Source organism: Scyliorhinus canicula, chromosome 9 (assembly GCF_902713615.1).
Source record: "Scyliorhinus canicula chromosome 9, sScyCan1.1, whole genome shotgun sequence".
Lineage (NCBI taxonomy): Eukaryota > Metazoa > Chordata > Chondrichthyes > Carcharhiniformes > Scyliorhinidae > Scyliorhinus > Scyliorhinus canicula.
The window spans coordinates 131,781,066-131,798,800 of NC_052154.1; the positions used below are offsets into that span (position 1 = coordinate 131,781,066).

Here is a 17,735-nt window from a genome sequence, read left to right on the forward strand (position 1 = left end):
AAGGAAGGATCATAAGTGACTTCATAGATGTAATCAAGATCTTAAAGGGTGTGGAAGGATCATAGGATCATCATCAATATACAGATATCCCCATTTAGTGTGAGTTCTATTAATGCTTTTTCTTCAGTGATTTTATAAATAGGAAACTTTTCCAAATAGCGCTGCTGGCCATGGCCTCCATTTTCACTTCAGCAGAGTTATGGCGCCTACATCAAGAACTGCATTGGTCAGTTATTCCTGCACACGTATTAGAGCCACGCTAGTCAGTCATTACTGCATATGCGTCAAGAAGAGTGCCAATACAGTATTCAGCAAAAACACAAGTTGGAAACATAGTTCTGTGGAAGATTGTGCATTACTAGTGCATTATTTTCACTTATTTAACATTCTTTGAAAATTGTGCATCTAACTGTGCTAGAGCTAGAGTGTAAGTATTCTGTATAAAATACGTGAATGCATAAGTTTCTTATCTAATAATTACCAGTCAGGAATGCAACCTACCATTGTTATATACTTTCTTATGAGAATGTGATTTTTGTTTTCATTCTAACATACCGTTTTTCGGAGTGCCAAACAAGGTATAGCTCCATTTCATTCGCTACTGATTATACAACAGGAGGAGAAGAGGAAAGTTTATAATTAAAAATGCAAGAACTTGATGAATGTATGGAATACTGACAAGGCAGGTACTGGGAGCGCAACAATATTGAGATGCTCATAAGTCAACAAATACCAAAATCTGTTGATGATCTTGATGACCCCAAAGATTGCCTTCAAGAACCACCCCTGCAACTCCAATTTATACACAAAAAAGCATAGAAGTTTACACTTCAAATGCTGTGATGTATAGTCACTAAAAATGGTACTATTTCTAGCTTTGAAAACAAATTGTGGGGAAATTAAAGTCTGATTTGTTTGCTGGTCTAAATTTGCTGTGTCTTTCATACCCCTTCTGTTTTGTTTCATTCAGTGGACGACAGACCAGGATGTGGCTGATGCTGTCCATTCAGTTGGTGTGCAGGACCTATTGGAAATCAAGTTCTATGAAAACAGGGCCAATGGACAGTCTAAAGGGTGAGTGCATATCAAAATTCAACTGAGCTAATGGGATACAATTGGTTCCCATATAAATTTTCCCTCGAAGTGCTAAAAATGAAAGAAAACTTTTCATTTATGTAGCATCTGATTATTTCTCCCAGAATGTGTCAGTTGTTCAAATACAGTAAACCAAATTTGAAGCACGTGACTGTTGTGATGTAAATGTAACATGTAGCAGCCATTTTCAACACAACAGGATTGACTGATTAAATAAGCAGTGGGTTCATCTGGCTTTTGGTTGAGAGGAACATGTTGCGCAGGATACATAAATTGCTGCTATTAATTTAAATAATGCAGTGCAATCACAAACAGATAGCACCTTAGACAATGGAGCAAGATTCAGGTGGAATGTTTGGATTTGGATTTGTTTATTGTCACGTGTACCAGGGAACAGTGAAAAGTGTTTTTCTGTGAGCAGCTCAACAGATCATTAAGTACATGAAAAGAAAAGGAAATAGAAGAAAATACATAATAGGGCAACACAAGGTACACAATGTAACTAGATAACACCGGCATCGGGTGAAACATACAGGGGTGTAGTGTTAATGAGGTCAGTCCATAAGAGGGTCGTTTAGGCGTCTGGTAACAGCTAATTTTGAGTCCGTTCGTGTCTGTTCTCAGACTTTTGTATCTCCTGCCCGATGGGCGAAGTTGGAAGAGTGAGTAAGCCAGGTGGGAGGGGTCATTGATTATGCTGCCCGCTTTCCCTCGGCAGCGGGAAATATTGAAGGAGTCAATGAATGGGAGGCAGGTTCATGTGATGGACTGGGCTGTGTTCACGATTCTTTGAAGTTTCTTGCGGTCTTGGGCCGAGTAGTTGCCATACCAGGCTGTGATGCAGCCAGATAGGATGCTTTCTGTAGTGCATTTGTAAAAGTTGGTAAGAGTTAATGTGGAATGTCAGCTGCAGTGTATCAGTGTTATTTACACACTGAAATTCTGAAATGTTGACTCTTCAGTCAAGATGATACTAGAATAAACGTTTCTAAATCAAACCCGGTTCAATTCTTTGGAAGGTGGCACATACACTATATCAGCATCTGAGTCCTCCAGAACGAGATGTGCCACTTTTGAGTTATGCAAACCAGGTAATGAATACTTGAATTACCGTTTGGTTTTAGGACAGCCGTGGACAAGAAATTATGGTTTAACATTATTTTGTTTATTTTAACCTTCCTGTTCTATATTGGTAGCTGGCTGAAAGAACCCTAGCGCTTGGGCAGAATTTAAAATAAATTCCACCAATGTACAGTATCTCAGGGGTTCTGGACTTCTGACTAAATACTTTTATCTCCCTTCCACCAGCAGGTTGAAAATCTATCCCTTTCAACTGTATTAATATTATTTCCTCCTAGAGTTGGGCTTGCTTTCTTCTCCCAACTAAATACTCTTATTGATACCATGTTTAAGATGAATATATGCAGAAACAAGGATAATACTCTCTGATGCTGCTACTAAAGTTTAGACAACTGTAATGGTGAATGTGGGAAATTTTCATCCTGTGTTCTGTGGAACTACAAAAACATCTGCTGGTGCAATTATAGATTTGCCCGTTGAAACATAGATTCAATAGCAGAAGGTATATATAACATTTATAAATCACTTGGAACACAATATTGTCCAATGTTTTTTGAGTTTGCATATTACACCAAAATGGGTTCAGTGATCAGTGGTACTAACAGATGTGTTGACCAATCCAGAAGGATATGGATAAGCCAAGGCAGTGGGCAGAGAAATGGCAAATTCAACACATGTCAAAGTCATGGATTAAAACAAGCATTTATAGAGCACCACTCACATCCTCAGGATAACCCAAAGCATATCTTGGCCCTTGCATTACTTCTTTTGAAATGTTGTCACTTTCATGCAGGTAAAAATTGGGGAGAATGAACAAGAATGTGAATTACACTTAAATGTCATTGTGCTTGAGGTAACAGCAGAAGATAAATTGGAGTTTAGGTGGATAGATAATTCAAATTATTTTATGTGCTCCTGTAATGCCAAGGAAGAAGTAAAATGTTTGATATATTTGAGTGTAATTTCTAAATCAAGGAGGCACATTTAAAATAAAAAAAAAGATTTGAATTTATATTGTGTTTTTCACGACCACCAGAGGTCTTAAAGTGATTTTCAGCAAAGTATATTTGAAGTGTAGTAACTGTTGTAATGTAATATTTGCACAGAGCAAACTCCCACAAACAACAATGTAGTAATGACCAAATACTGTGTTTGTATGGTGTTGATTGATAACTCTCTGCTCCTCTTAGAAATAGTGCTATGGGGGCGGCACAGTGGTGTAGTGGTGAGCACTGCTACCTCACAGCGCCGAGGACCCGGGTTCGATCCCGGACCCGGTCACTGTCTGTGTGGAGTTTTCACATTCTGCCCGTATCTCACCCCAACAACAAAAGATTTGCAGGATAGGTGGATTGGCCATGCTAAATTGCCCCTTAATTGGTAAAAGAAAATGGGCACTTTAAATTTAAAAAAAAATAGTGCCATGGGAGCTTTAACATTCACCTGAAGAGGGAGATCAGAACCTTGGTTTTTCAGCACCTCCTGCAGTGCAATATTTCCTCAGTACTTCATTAGAGTGTCAACCTCGATTATTGTGCTCAAGCCCTCGAGTGGGACTTGAACCTGGAACCTTAAAACCTGTGATTCAGAGGCGAGGGTGCCACCAAATGAGCCATGGCTGCCACACATGGGATTCTGTGTTCAATTGTAGTTTACAGGAAAAATGTAAAATTATTGGAGGAAGTCCAGAGGACTTCTGCAAGGCAAATCCCTAAACAAGGAGGGCTGAATTATGATGGAATAATGTCTACTACAGACTTACCTTGAAGGAAAAGGAGGATGAAGGGAGACTTAATGCAGGCTTTTAAGATATTTCACTGATGTGGAAAAATTTGAACAATGTCCTTCTCTGGCATAACATTTAAAGACGAGGGGGACGCCTACTGGAGTTAAAGGAAATTAGACTTTTTTTTATAAGCAAAAGAATAACCAAATTGTGAAATAGATTTGTGATTGGAGATAATAAGCAAAACCCTTTTTCAGAAGATCTGGATGAGTTCTATACTGAATATTTTATTGCATATTTTCCCCCGTCTGTGTGGGTTTCACCCCCACAACCCAAAGATGTGCAGGTTAGGTGGATTGGCCATGGTAAATTGCCCCTTAATTGAAAAAAAAAGAATATTTTATTGCAAGAAGTTGCAGACTCACAAAAAGGAAACGGATGTGAAATTAAGGGAAGTATAGAGAAATAATGGAGAAGAGTCAATGGTGATCCTGTCCAAAACATTACCATGTTACTATGTAATAATGTTGGTCTTTATCTTTAGATGGAAGAATTCAAATGATTAAACTTAGAGTGTAACACACTGTAATATGTGTACTTTTTTCTAGTAGCAGGGTTGTTCTCCCTCCCCAAATTATAACAAATGAATCCTTGTTTATAATAAAAATGTCTCTCTTGAGGGCAGCACGATGGCACACTAGTTAGCACTGCTGCCTCACGCCACCAAGGACCCGGGTTCAATCCTGGCCCCTGGAGTTTGCACATTCGCTCCGTGTCTGTGGGGGTCTCACTCCAACAACCCAAAAAGATATGCAGGGTAGGTAAATTGGCCATGCAAAATTGCCCCTGAATTGGGAAAAAAAGAATTGGGTACTCTTTTAAAAAAAAAAAATTTTTTTTAAATGTTAATTTCCTGTGGAGTCTGTTATGAAAATTGGCCAAAGCGTTCTCATCAAAGAAAACAGTAATTAAAGTACAGTTTTTTAAAAAATTGTATTTTATTACAAACATGTATTAAAACAGGTTACAGTGAATAAACACCCCGGGAAACATACTTCCCAACAATCAAATATATAGCCTGTACAGATTTCCACACTTTTTCATTCTCCAAGACGAACAGCCCCTCAAACACGGTCAAAAACAGCCCTCACCTTTCCTCAAACCCCTCTGAAGAGCCCCTTAACTTATACTTAATCTTCTCTAATTGCAAGAAGTCGTACAGGTCACCCAACCAAGCTGCTACCCCTAGTTGCAATGCCGACCGCCACTCCAGCAAAATTTGCGGCCGTGCAATTAGAGAGGCGAAGGCCAAGACATCGGCCTTCCTCCTCTCCATGAGCTCCAGATTCTCTGAAACCCTATTTTTCGCCACCAAAGGGTCCGGGTCCACCTCCTCCTCCACTATCCTGGCAATTAAGGTACAAACAGACAATAATATAGAAGCTGTGAAATGGGGCTCGTTTAGCTCACTAGGGGCTGGTTTAGCTCACTCGGCTAAATGGCTGGCTTTTACAGCAGACCAAGCAGGCCAGCAGCACGGTTCGATTCCCGTACCAGCCTGCCCGGACAGGCGCCGGAATTTGGCGACTAGGGGCTTTTCACAGTAACTTCATTGAAGCCTACTCGTGACAATAAGCGATTTTCATTTCATTTTTTCATTCATTTTGCTTTTAATATTCTTTGGTGGTATTTTTATGGGTGAAATAACTTTCAGAAGTGGCCCATTTAGATTATTAAATAATATCTCAAGTTTAAATTTCTAATTACCTTAATTCTGTAGTCATACTGATTTGTTTTGAAAATTCAGATGATTTCAGTTTTATGTGAGATGGATCTAATTTCCATTTTGAGATAATCTGTATTTTTAAAAAATAAATTTAGAGTACCCAATTCATTTTTTTCAATTAAGGGGCAATTTAGCGTGGCCAATCCACCGAGCCTGCACATTTTTGGGTTGTGGGGGCGAAACTCACGGAAACACAGGGAGAATGTGCAAACTCCACACGGACAGTGACCCAGAGCCGGGATCGAACCTGGGACCTCGGCGCCGTGAGGCAGCAGGGCTAACCCACTGTGCCACCGTGTTGCCCTCTGTATTGAAGAGATAAATATACAGGCCATTTTGGGATGATCTTTGTGTGGGGCAGGTAGGTCTGGTGGCCATTTTATGTGTGGCTTGAGTCTTGTGAAAATTAACATTGGCTCAAAATCATAAACCCAGTTAGCAAACAGGGTGCTGATGTGGAGGAAGAAAAATTATTTCACTGTTATTGACAGAGTGACTGCCCAACAAAAACCTGGGATTATAATGTCAATAGTGTGTAACTTTCTAAAAAAAACACCTTTAAACTGATAAAAAGGAAAAATCAGCTGGAGTTCCCATTTCTAATCGTCAAACACTGTGCCCTCCTGAAAATACATTTGTGAACATTGAATCAGGATAGGATCAGAATTAATTGTGATGAGCATTGTGATTGAATAGTCTACCACGCCACAAGAAATATGCCCACTCTGAGGTCACATATGAAAGATGCTCACTTTGATGTGGTACAGCAGACCATAGGAACAAGGAAATTGGGACTTTTTTTTCATTAATATTTCATTCATCGTCAGCCACAGGTTTCATCCTGGTCTGGACTTATTACTTTATAATTTGTCATAACAGTTGCACTGTTCAGTTGAGAAAATTTGTACAATAATTTTGATGAGCCAGAGCACACTCTGCCCTTTTAGTACAATGCTATTCAGTTGAATCATCTTTGTTTTGCATTGGATTACTATAATGAAGCAATAATTGAGCTTGTGTGATTTTTTTTCTCTCTGTGTGGAGATCTGAACACTGCATTTCTGTTGTGCTTCTCATCTTAAACTGGCAAATGTTATAATGAACACTTCTGATATCTGATACCGGCTTACTCACTTTTCCAACTTCTTCCATCGGGCAAGAGATACAGAAGTCTGAGAACACGCACGAACAGACTCAAAAACAGCTTTTTCCCCACTGTCACCAGACTCCTAAATGACCCTCTTATTGACTGACCTCATTAACACTACACCCTGTATGCTTCAACCGATGCCAATGCTTATGTAGTTACATTGTATATCTTGTGTTGCCCTATTATGTATTCTCATGTATTTTCTTCAATTTTGTTTAATTCCCTTTTCTTCCATGTACTGAATGATCTGTTGAGCTGCTTGCAGAAAAATACTATTCACTGTACCTCGGTACACGTGACAATAAACAAATCCAATCCGATCCAATGCAGGAATAGAGAATGGATTCTTAGAACATATTTTTGTTGTTTTCATTTTTGATTGCACTGGTGAGTTTGTTGTTGCACGTTATTAATTTCTCATCAGGAAGATTATTACGGTTCAATCTCATTTGCATAGAATACAAATAAGGCCAAACGTATTAATGTCTAATAGTGGGAAAATATCACTGGTGCTTATAAGGGAACATGCAGTTCAGCTTTCTGTTAATTCAATATTGGGCTAACATGGGGCGTTGTATCAGAAACTAGCAGCTCATGCATTCAGTTCTCCACACATCTGGTTGAAGATTATCATGCAAAACAAGAGGTGTTATCAGCTCACTACCACAGCCTACATGCTCATATACATTAGGTCCCCAAATTGGCATCTGTCACTGATATATTGAAGTTCATTGAGTTTACCAGGCATTATAAAATTGGGAATACAGACCTGGTTCAGCACCATGTGTAAAGAGAAAAAACAGGTTAATATTTTGGGTAGAGCCTGTTTATCAGAACACAAACCTATCTTCTCTTTTTAGAAGCTTCTTCACCTGCACATTTTTGTCTTTATTTTTTATTCCTGGTGTTGGCAGGCATTTTATTTATTTATCTGTAATTTAATAAATGCAGCAGTGTGGCTTGGATGTTAATCTCTCTAAAAGTCAGGATGTCTGCCACTTGAAAAAGCTTTTGCCACGTCTTGGCTCAATTAATAAAATGATAAAGAACAAAGAAAAGTACAGCACAGGAGCAGGCCCTTCGGCCCTCCAAGCCTGTGCTGACCATGCTGCCTGTCTAAACTAAAATCTCTGCACTTCTGGGATCCGTATCCCTCTATTCCCAACCTATTTATGTATTTGTCAAGATGCCCCTTAAACGTCACTGTCGTTCCTGCTTCCACCACCTCCAGCAGCGAGTTCCAGGCACCCGCTACCTTCTGTGTAAAAAGCAGTTAACTTGAGAAGAGTTTTGAAAAAATCTAGAATTTTGTCAGCAAAAACAATTTAGTCTTAATCAATTTTTACATGAGACAGTCAGGCCTGATTATGCGTGATTATGTTGCCAAATACACTTTTGAACTGAGAATTATAATGCGGTAAATATATTAATGTTTAACCTGTGTGAATGGTGCCCTTAGATTAAACAAGTGTTTTATAAAAATAAAAATGAAAAATGCCAGATGACTCAGCAGGCCAGACAGATTCTGTGAAGAAAACTGAAGAATTGATGTTTCCACTGTGGAAAGTTGAGAAAATGGAAGTCCTGAGTGCTTGAGTCGATAACTGTATCACCAGTTGGGAGTACCAAGTCATGCATATAAGAAGATCCTAGGGTCAAGGCCTGAACTATGTTCAGTTAGCTAATCTCTGCCAGGACAATAGAAGAGTTCTGCAATCTAGAAGACAGAATTGGACTCGAGTTGTGATGCCCGCAGAGTTGAAAAACCTGGTGAGGATGGAGCGGTGGCCTGGTACATGGAACACTGTCTAAAGTGTATCATGAAAATGAGCGCTACAGCAAAAAGTGAATGAAATGGGTGTAGAGTACACCATGCTTTCTTTTGGTCATATATGAATTTAAGATGCAAACTATTGTAAACACTTCATACAAACTATTTTGTGTTGTTCCCTTGATTGGGAACTTGTAATAACTGAAACACATTGCGATATGGAGAGTGGGTAGCAAAGTGGAGTAGAAGCCAGGACAGCAAGGATCATATTGAATGCAAAGCAGACTCGACGGACCATATGGTCTAAAGTTATTATGCTGTTGTTTGTTCTCTTGTTACGTTTGTTCATAATCAGGGCAGCACGGTGGCGCAGAGGTTAGCACTGCTGCCTCACGGCACCGAGGTCTCAGGTTCTATCCCGGTTCTGGGTCACTGTCCGTGTGAAATTTGCACATTATCCTCGTGTTTGCCTGGGTTTCGCCCCCACAACCCAAAGATATGAAAGCTAGGTGGATTGGCCATGCTAAATTGCTCCTTAATTGGAAAAAATGAATTGGGTACTCTAAATTTTATATATTAAAAAAAATGTTTGTTCATGATGAAATCAGGCGTAACATTAAAGTACCTAGAGTCCGGCACATCTTTCTGTGAATAGAGATAAACATCAGTGGAAATTAACTGGACCCTAATTGCCCTTGAGAAGGTAGTGGTGAGTTGCCTTCTTTAACTGCTGCAGGCCATCAGTGTAAGTTGAGCTATAGTGCTGTGAGGAAGGGAAAAAATATTTGCACACCACAGCAAGCTTGAATCCTGTCTTTGTACACTTTCCACCAACACCTCATTGGATTGCAGTCAGAAGCAGGAACATTTTCTATTTTTTTATTTTCCCTCCCTATCATTACATGAGCACTTGATGAATATGTAAAAGTTCAGTGGGTAAAGATAGCACATGCTATGATTGAAAGACATTCAGACTGGGAAGGTCCTAGATTCACTCTCTGCTTTGTCCTTGATCTGTTTTCTTTGGTGGATTGACTGATGTCAGCTGGGGTTGTAGTTCAGAGGTACATGAAGGAAGGGAAAATCAGTGTGGTTACAACTCTTGATCACTATCCAGCACCATCAGCTAGAAAGTGCATATATGTGGATGTTTTGTCAAAACCAAATTAAATTCATCTCCAAGGTTACATCCGTTGTTTGGGCTTGTACATGAAGAAAGGACGTTGTGCTAAGATAAGAGAAAGATGTTGGAACCGACGGAACGGTAGCTAGTAAGAGATGGGCCTTTAGGAGAAATGGGGAGAAAACGGGAAATTATTGTTTGCTGTATTGCTGCACTGTGATGAATAATAGAGATTTTTATCTTTTGTTTTCCTCTACTTACTACCAGGTTTGCTGAAGTATATCTGGGCTCTGAAAGTTCCGTTCGACGACTCATAGAGCAACTTCCACAAAGAGAACTTCATGGACAGAGACCAGAGGTCATGCCTTACAACAAACAGAATCTCAACCAGTTTGAAGCGCAATCCAAGAAAAGTAAATCTTTGGAAATTCTACACTACATTAGATCTTCATTAACCTCTTTGCAGACCTGTATGTTTATGAGCCAGAGTAATACCTGTAAATGGTGGAAAACTATTTCATACCCAGTTATCTCAGGAATTACTCTGGTCACATGACAGTAAGCCAGTTGCTAACACTGGCTTTATGTGGCACAATATGTTTCCATTTAGTTATTCCAGCAAATGCAAAATTAAATGGAAGTATTGTCGTTAGGTGAATTGAACTAGTTGAATGGATACTAAATTCAGCTCCACACCTTTGTCATATTAAGTTTTACTGAGGCAGGAAAACATTATTCTGAAACGGCTGTTAGCTAATTTATATACGGTCAAATTCTTTTGAGAAAACTTGTTTCCAATAAATAGCAGCACTGGATACAGAAAGTGTGAATGCTACCTGATAGGTTAAGTGAAGTACTTCACTTGTGGAGTATATTGCACAATTGGGCTGACAATTTATGTTCAGAGAGAAAATGATTGGGGGTATTAATTCTTGTACTCTCTATTGTTTACACTGCCTCCCCCTCCAGTGGTTTAATATGACAAATGTTTCTATTTTCATATTTGTGAACTGTAAATATGTTTTAAAATGGATCTTATTGGAAATATGATGGTTGGAACAGTGCGTAATATCATATATTTTTTCAAGAGTTTATTGTTGTGATGTGACCATGTTGCCCATTGCCATCAGTGTTCCCCAGAGTCCACACTCTCCTGCATGTTGTGTTGCAATAAAACCTTGTTTTTGTGCAATTCACTGCACAATGCGATCTATCTGTGATGTGCGTTTGAGGGGAAGGGAAACAAAGCACTTCATTATGACAATTGTTGAAACTTCAAACTGATTGCGTGACCTCTTGTATAACCTGCATCATTTCTCGTTACCCCATCAAGGGTTTAGGGGTATGTTCTTCCCAATCGGCCAGAAACATCTTTTGTACCACTACAAAACATGCTGACTTTACATTTCTGTGAATCAACCCGCTGACTTCAGAACTGCTTATCAGTCCAATGGCGTTATTTGTCTACTCCACTTCAGTGTCTGCCACACTCCTAATGCTTGCAGGATTAGCTTTCTTAACGCACTTTAAAAGACAATCCCACTTTGTAAATATAATCCCTTCAGGGGGCAGAATCCAAATTGGATCCCCCTTATTCATAAATCATGCTAATTTTGATTACTTTTCTGTAAATTTTTGTAATGGCGAGTGCTGTTGACATTTGAAAATTGGTTAGAAAGAGTTACTGGATCTAACGGTGTGAGGAGACTAAATTAGCAATTTCCCTTTTGCTCCACTAAGCTGCCACCTTCTATTCTGTATACACCCCCTCACTGCATCTTTATTGTGTCTAATTTAAGGTTGTTTTGTGATCTTCAGTTCCAACTCATTCTTTCTTGGTACTTCCAAAACATGGAACTTTTCACCTCCTTTGGTCTTTCCTTTGTCAAAAGTTTACAGGTTTTTAAAACCCAAATTTGACAGTATTTAACTGCTATTTCCTGATTCCCACTTCAACCTTTGTGGTGTTCTGTAACATGAGCCTTTGTCCAGTTTCTCACTGAAGTAATTGTATAAGAAGTTCAGTCTGCAGTTGCCCCTTGCTTGCCCCAGTCACCGTTAGAAAGTTACTTTAGGCGAAAGTACTGATGAGATTTATAATTGTGTTAATTCAGCTCCCTCACACTGTCAGGCTCAGTCTCTGTCAGTTTTGGAGTACTGAACAAATATTAGTATTTCCCCCCACCCCCAAGCACCAATAACGTACTTATCTTTTAGACTGTGTTTGTACCCGTGTGTGATAACTATTGTATCTTTAAAATAAAATACGTTGATCACACCAATTTATAATGGGGCCTGATGATACACAAATGTCATAAAGACACCCTCTTTGATATTACTTTGAAACTTTCCATCTGAGATTCAGGAATTTCTGGTAAGTTGAAAAACCATGACATACAGCTGGTTAAAAAATTATCAGTGAAACTTTCATTTAAAAAAAAAAAAATCTGCATCGTGTACCTCAGACATTTTAATATCAGAAGGGCTTAAGACACAATTGTCGGCTGACAAAACAAGCAGAAGTTTAAAATTTTTTGATGTTGGGAATGAGACCCCAGCATGTCCCGTCATTGAGAGAATTTACTGCTTTCGGTGTGTCAACCAGCAGAAGGTGGCCTGAGTGGGGATCCGTTTGGATCCATTTTACTGGGGTTGAATATTCCTTTGGTCCTCCTCCTGGAAATAATCTGAACTGGGAGATTGCTTACCTGTCTGCTTGTACTGCTGATATTTTCTTATCTGTCACTGCCTGCGTGTAATTGAAATGGAATAATAGACTTGTCCACCAGCCATTTATTTATAACCCCATTCTGCCCTTCACTGCCTTCTTACTTTGTTTATCACTTTCTATTCCCCTGTCCCCTCTGTTTTTATCTTGCTGTAGCTTCGTCCATCCTTCCATCCTACTGCCCACCGCACCTTGGTCCCACCTCCTCCTGTCCAGGTTGTCTCGGTTCACTATACTTTCTACTGGGTCATCCCTGCCCCACCCATGCTCCATACCCCATTCGGGGTTGGCCCTGCCCAATCCCCATGCACCCCGCCTCGTCCCAGCCAGGCCCTCCTGTTGCCTCTCCTCCTGCCCCCACGCAGAGCCCTCCACTCCCTCCTCATGCTGCTCCCACACCACTAGGACATTCCCCTTCTCAAACCCAGCTTTTAATGTGTCCCCAAACAAAACCAACCATCCCTTTATTCCTAGACCATCCCCCTCTACTCCAAACAACCCTGCACTTCCTGGTTCTTTCACTAAATCCCCCTATCCAATTCTTACCCTGCTTCCCCAACCCTATTTCTTCTCTTCTCTCCCCCCCCCCAAACAACGAGATCACCTATGCTGTTTGTCTCCTACCCTACTCAGCCTGCCTGATTATTTTTTTTGTCCAAACACCCCAATTCCTTCTGATCCCATTCATACCTCCTCCCACCTGACAGCCTCCTCTCCCCACCACCTTCTAACCCCTGCCCCACTTGCCGTTATCTGCTTTCCACTGCTTCTTGTTCCCTCCTCCTGCCTGCTTCCCTCTCCTCCTGCCTGTCCTACCTCTTCCTCCCTGCTCCACACTCTTCTCTGCTGCCTCCTCACCCTTGTTCTTCCCTGCTTCAACCATTAGCCCCTGCTTACCTATTTACTCCTTCATATGTTCCCCTTTTCCCCCGACACTTCACCTTATTCCTTCTTTTCTACTTTCCCCATCTACTTTGCCCCCCCCTATTCGTATTTTGCCCCTTCTTCCTTAATCTCCACTTATCCCACTACTTCTTCCCTCCCTACTTTCCGCGATGTAATAGCAGGGCATTTAGCAATATATAATACAATCGAGCAAAATCATCATGGCTTCATGAAGGGGAAATCATGCCTGACACATTTATTCAAATTATTTTAAGGTGGTAACGATCAGGATATATAAAGGGAAACCAGTGGATGTAATATACTTGGATTTCCAAAAAGCGTTTGATAAGGAACCACACCAAAGGCCACTAAATAAGACAAGAGCCCATTGTGTTAGGGGTAGTATATTGCCATGGTTATAGGATTGGCAAACTTACAGGAGGCAGAGTTGGGATAAGAGGGCTTTCAGGATGGCAACCTGTAACTTGTGGAATGCCACAAGGATCAGTGCTGGGGCCACAATTATTTATATACGAACGACTTGTGGACAACAGAAGTGAATGTACGATTGCCAAGTTTGTAGATGACACAAAAATAGGTGGAAAGGCAAGTGGTGAGGGTGGCGCATGGAGTTTACAGAAGGATATAGACTGGTTGTGAGTGGCCAAAAACTGGCAGATGAAATAAACTGCAGGAAAATATGAAGTTATGTATTTCAAGAGGAAGAAGAGAGGAGTTGAATAATAACGGAGCTGAATATTATTTAAATGGAGAAAGACTGCAGAAAACTGCAGCATCGAGGGATTTATGGGTCTTGGTGCATAAATCACAAAAGCTGGCATGCAAGTTAGGGTCATAAGGAAGGCAAATTAAATTTTGGCCTTTATTGTAAAAGGGATGGAGTATAAATATTGGTAAGTCTTGCTGAAACTACACAAGGCACTAGTTAGACTACACGTGGAATACTGTGAACAGTTTTAGACCCCTTCCGTAAGGAAAGATATACTGGCATTGGAGTCAGTCCAGAGTAGGTTAACTCAGTTGATCTCGGGTATGGAGAGGGAAGAGGTTGAGTAGGTTGGACCTGTACTCATTGGAGTTTATAAAAATGAGAAGCAATCTCATTGAGACAAATAGGATTCTCAGGGGGCTTGACACGGTAGATGCTGAGAGATGCTTTCCCATTGTGGGAGGACCAGAGGGGACAACCTCAGAGTCAGGGAACCCCATTTAAGATGGAGATGAGGAATTTCTTCTCTCCGAGTGTAGGGAATCTGTGAAATTCTTTACTGCAGAGGGCAGTAGAGGCTGAATCATTAAGTAGATTCAAGGCTGAGATAGATAGATGAGTACTGATTATTCAAAGGCTTTGGGGTTAAGGTGGGAAAGTGGAGCAGACTTGATGACCCGAATGGCCTGCACCTGCTCCAACATCTTATGGTCTCCCAACCCTAATCCCCCTCCTTTCTGCCACGTGCCTCCTGCCTTCCCCTCCCTAATTTCCCACCTCGACTTTGCACTTCCCACCTTTCTTAATTCTCCACTACACATGCGCTCTACTCCGTCCCTCCCTGCGTTGCCCTTCTCCCCTCCCTGCGTTGCCCTTCTCCCCTCCCTGCGTTGCCCTTCTCCCCTCCCTGCGTTGCCCTTCTCCCCTCCCTGCGTTGCCCTTCTCCCCTCCCTGCGTTGCCCTCCACTCCCTGCGTTCCCCTCCACTCCCTGCGTTCCCCTCCTTGCGTTCCCCTCTTTCCCTCCCGGCATTTCCCTTCTCCCCTCCCTGCATTCTCCTCCTCCCCTCCTTGCGTTCCCCTCCCTGTGTTCCCCTCCTCCCCTCTGTGTTCCCCTCCTCCCCTCTGTGTTCCCCTCCTCCCCTCTGTGTTCCCCTCCTCCCCTCTGTGTTCCCCTCCTCCCCTCTGTGTTCCCCTCCTCCCCTCTGTGTTCCGCTCCTCCCCTCTGTGTTCCGCTCCTCCCCTCTGTGTTCCGCTCCTCCCCTCTGTGTTCCGCTCCTCCCCTCTGTGTTCCGCTCCTCCCCTCTGTGTTCCGCTCCTCCCCTCTGTGTTCCGCTCCTCCCCTCTGTGTTCCGCTCCTCCCCTCTGTGTTCCGCTCCTCCCCTCTGTGTTCCGCTCCTCCCCTCTGTGTTCCGCTCCTCCCCTCTGTGTTCCGCTCCTCCCCTTTGTGTTCCCCTCCTCCCCTCTGTGTTCCCCTCCTCCCCTCTGTGTTCCCCTCCTCCCCTCTGTGTTCCCCTCCTCCCCTCTGTGTTCCCCTCCTCCCCTCCGTGTTCCCCTCCTCCCCTCCGTGTTCCCCTCCTCCCCTCCGTGTTCCCCTCCTCCCCTCCGTGTTCCCCTCCTCCCCTCCGTGTTCCCCTCCTCCCCTCCGTGTTCCCCTCCTCCCCTCCGTGTTCCCCTCCTCCCCTCCGTGTTCCCCTCCTCCCCTCCGTGTTCCCCTCCTCCCCTCCGTGTTCCCCTCCTCCCCTCCGTGTTCCCCTCCTCCCCTCCGTGTTCCCCTCCTCCCCTCCGTGTTCCCCTCCTCCCCTCCGTGTTCCCCTCCTCCCCTCCGTGTTCCCCTCCTCCCCTCCGTGTTCCCCTCCTCCCCTCCGTGTTCCCCTCCTCCCCTCCGTGTTCCCCTCCTCCCCTCCGTGTTCCCCTCCTCCCCTCCGTGTTCCCCACCTCCCCTCCGTGTTCCCCTCCTCCCCTCCGTGTTCCCCTCCTCCCCTCCGTGTTCCCCTCCTCCCCTCCGTGTTCCCCTCCTCCCCTCCGTGTTCCCCTCCTCCCCTCCGTGTTCCCCTCCTCCCCTCCGTGTTCCCCTCCTCCCCTCCGTGTTCCCCTCCTCCCCTCCGTGTTCCCCTCCTCCCCTCCGTGTTCCCCTCCTCCCCTCCGTGTTCCCCTCCTCCCCTCCGTGTTCCCCTCCTCCCCTCCGTGTTCCCCTCCTCCCCTCCGTGTTCCCCTCCTCCCCTCCGTGTTCCCCTCCTCCCCTCCGTGTTCCCCTCCTCCTCTCCGTGTTCCCCTCCTCCCCTCCGTGTTCCCCTCCTCCCTTTCCTACCTCCCCCTCCTCCCTTTCCTGACTTCCCCTCCACCTGTTCCTGCTTTTCCCTCCTCCCTTTCCTGCTTTTCCCTCCTCCCTTTGTGCTTTTCCCTCCACCCTTCCCTCCAGGTTCTCTCTCAAATCTGGCATTGTCCTCCGCCAACCCACGTGATTTCCTCCGCCAACCCCCGTGTTCTCTTCCATAACCCCTGCATTCTCCTGCGCCAACCCCAGCGTCACCCTCCGCCAACCCCCGCATCCTCCTCCGCCAACTCCCGCGTCCTCCGCCAACTCCCACGCCCTCCTCCGCCGACCCCAGCGTCCTCCTCCTCCAACCCCAGCGTCCTCCGCCAACCCCAGTGTCCTCCTCTGCCAACCCCAGTGTCGTCCTCCGCCAACCCCAGTGTCCTCCTCCACCAACTCCCGCGTCCTCCTCCGCCAACCCCAGTGTTGTCCTCCGCCAATCCCAGTGTCCTTCTCCGCCAACTCCCGCGTCCTCCTCCGCCAACTCCCGCATCCTCCTCCGCCAACCCCAGCGTCCTCCTCCGCAAACCCCCGCGTCCTCCTCCGCCAACCCCACGTCCTCCTCCGCCAACTCCCGCGTCTTCTTCAGCCAACCCCCGCGTCCTCCTCCGCCAACCCCTGCGTCCTCCTCCGCCAACCCCTGCGTCCTCCTCCGCCAACCCCAGCGTCCTCCTCCGCCAACCCCGCGTCCTCCTCCGCCAACCCCCGCGTCCTCCTCCGCCAACCCCCGCGTCCTCCTCCGCCAACCCCCGCGTCCTCCTCCGCCAACCCCCGCGTCCTCCTCCGCCAACCCCCGCGTCCTCCTCCGCCAACCCCCGCGTCCTCCTCCGCCAACCCCCGCGTCCTCCTCCGCCAACCCCCGCGTCCTCCTCCGCCAACCCCCGCGTCCTCCTCCGCCAACCCCCGCGTCCTCCTCCGCCAACCCCCGCGTCCTCCTCCGCCAACCCCCGCGTCCTCCTCCGCCAACCCCCGCGTCCTCCTCCGCCAACCCCCGCGTCCTCCTCCGCCAACCCCCGCGTCCTCCTCCGCCAACCCCCGCGTCCTCCTCCGCCAACCCCGCGTCCTCCTCCGCCAACCCCCGCGTCCTCCTCCGCCAACCCCCGCGTCCTCCTCCGCCAACCCCCGCGTCCTCCTCCGCCAACCCCCGCGTCCTCCGCCAACCCCCGTGCCCTCCGCCAACTTCCGCGTCCTCCTCCGCCAACTTCCGCGTCCTCCTCCGCCAACCCCCGCGTCCTCCTCCGCCAACCCCCGCGTCCTCCTCCGCCAACCCCCGCGTCCTCCTCCGCCAACCCCCGCGTCCTCCTCCGCCAACCCCCGCGTCGTCCTCCGCCAACCCCCGTGCCCTC

The 17,735-nt window shown here is 45.1% G+C and overlaps 1 protein-coding gene across 1 annotated transcript in view; it reads left to right on the forward strand.

Moving 5' to 3' along the window:
- The window catches only part of LOC119971700 (cleavage and polyadenylation specificity factor subunit 6-like), a 70,215-nt gene that overhangs the window by 18,220 nt on the left and 34,260 nt on the right, over positions 1-17,735 (forward strand). Inside the window, exons 3-4 of the mRNA XM_038807608.1 lie at positions 971-1,074; positions 9,999-10,144. Of these exons, the coding sequence (XP_038663536.1) occupies positions 971-1,074; positions 9,999-10,144 (250 nt within the window). The remainder of the gene's footprint in view (positions 1-970; positions 1,075-9,998; positions 10,145-17,735) is intronic.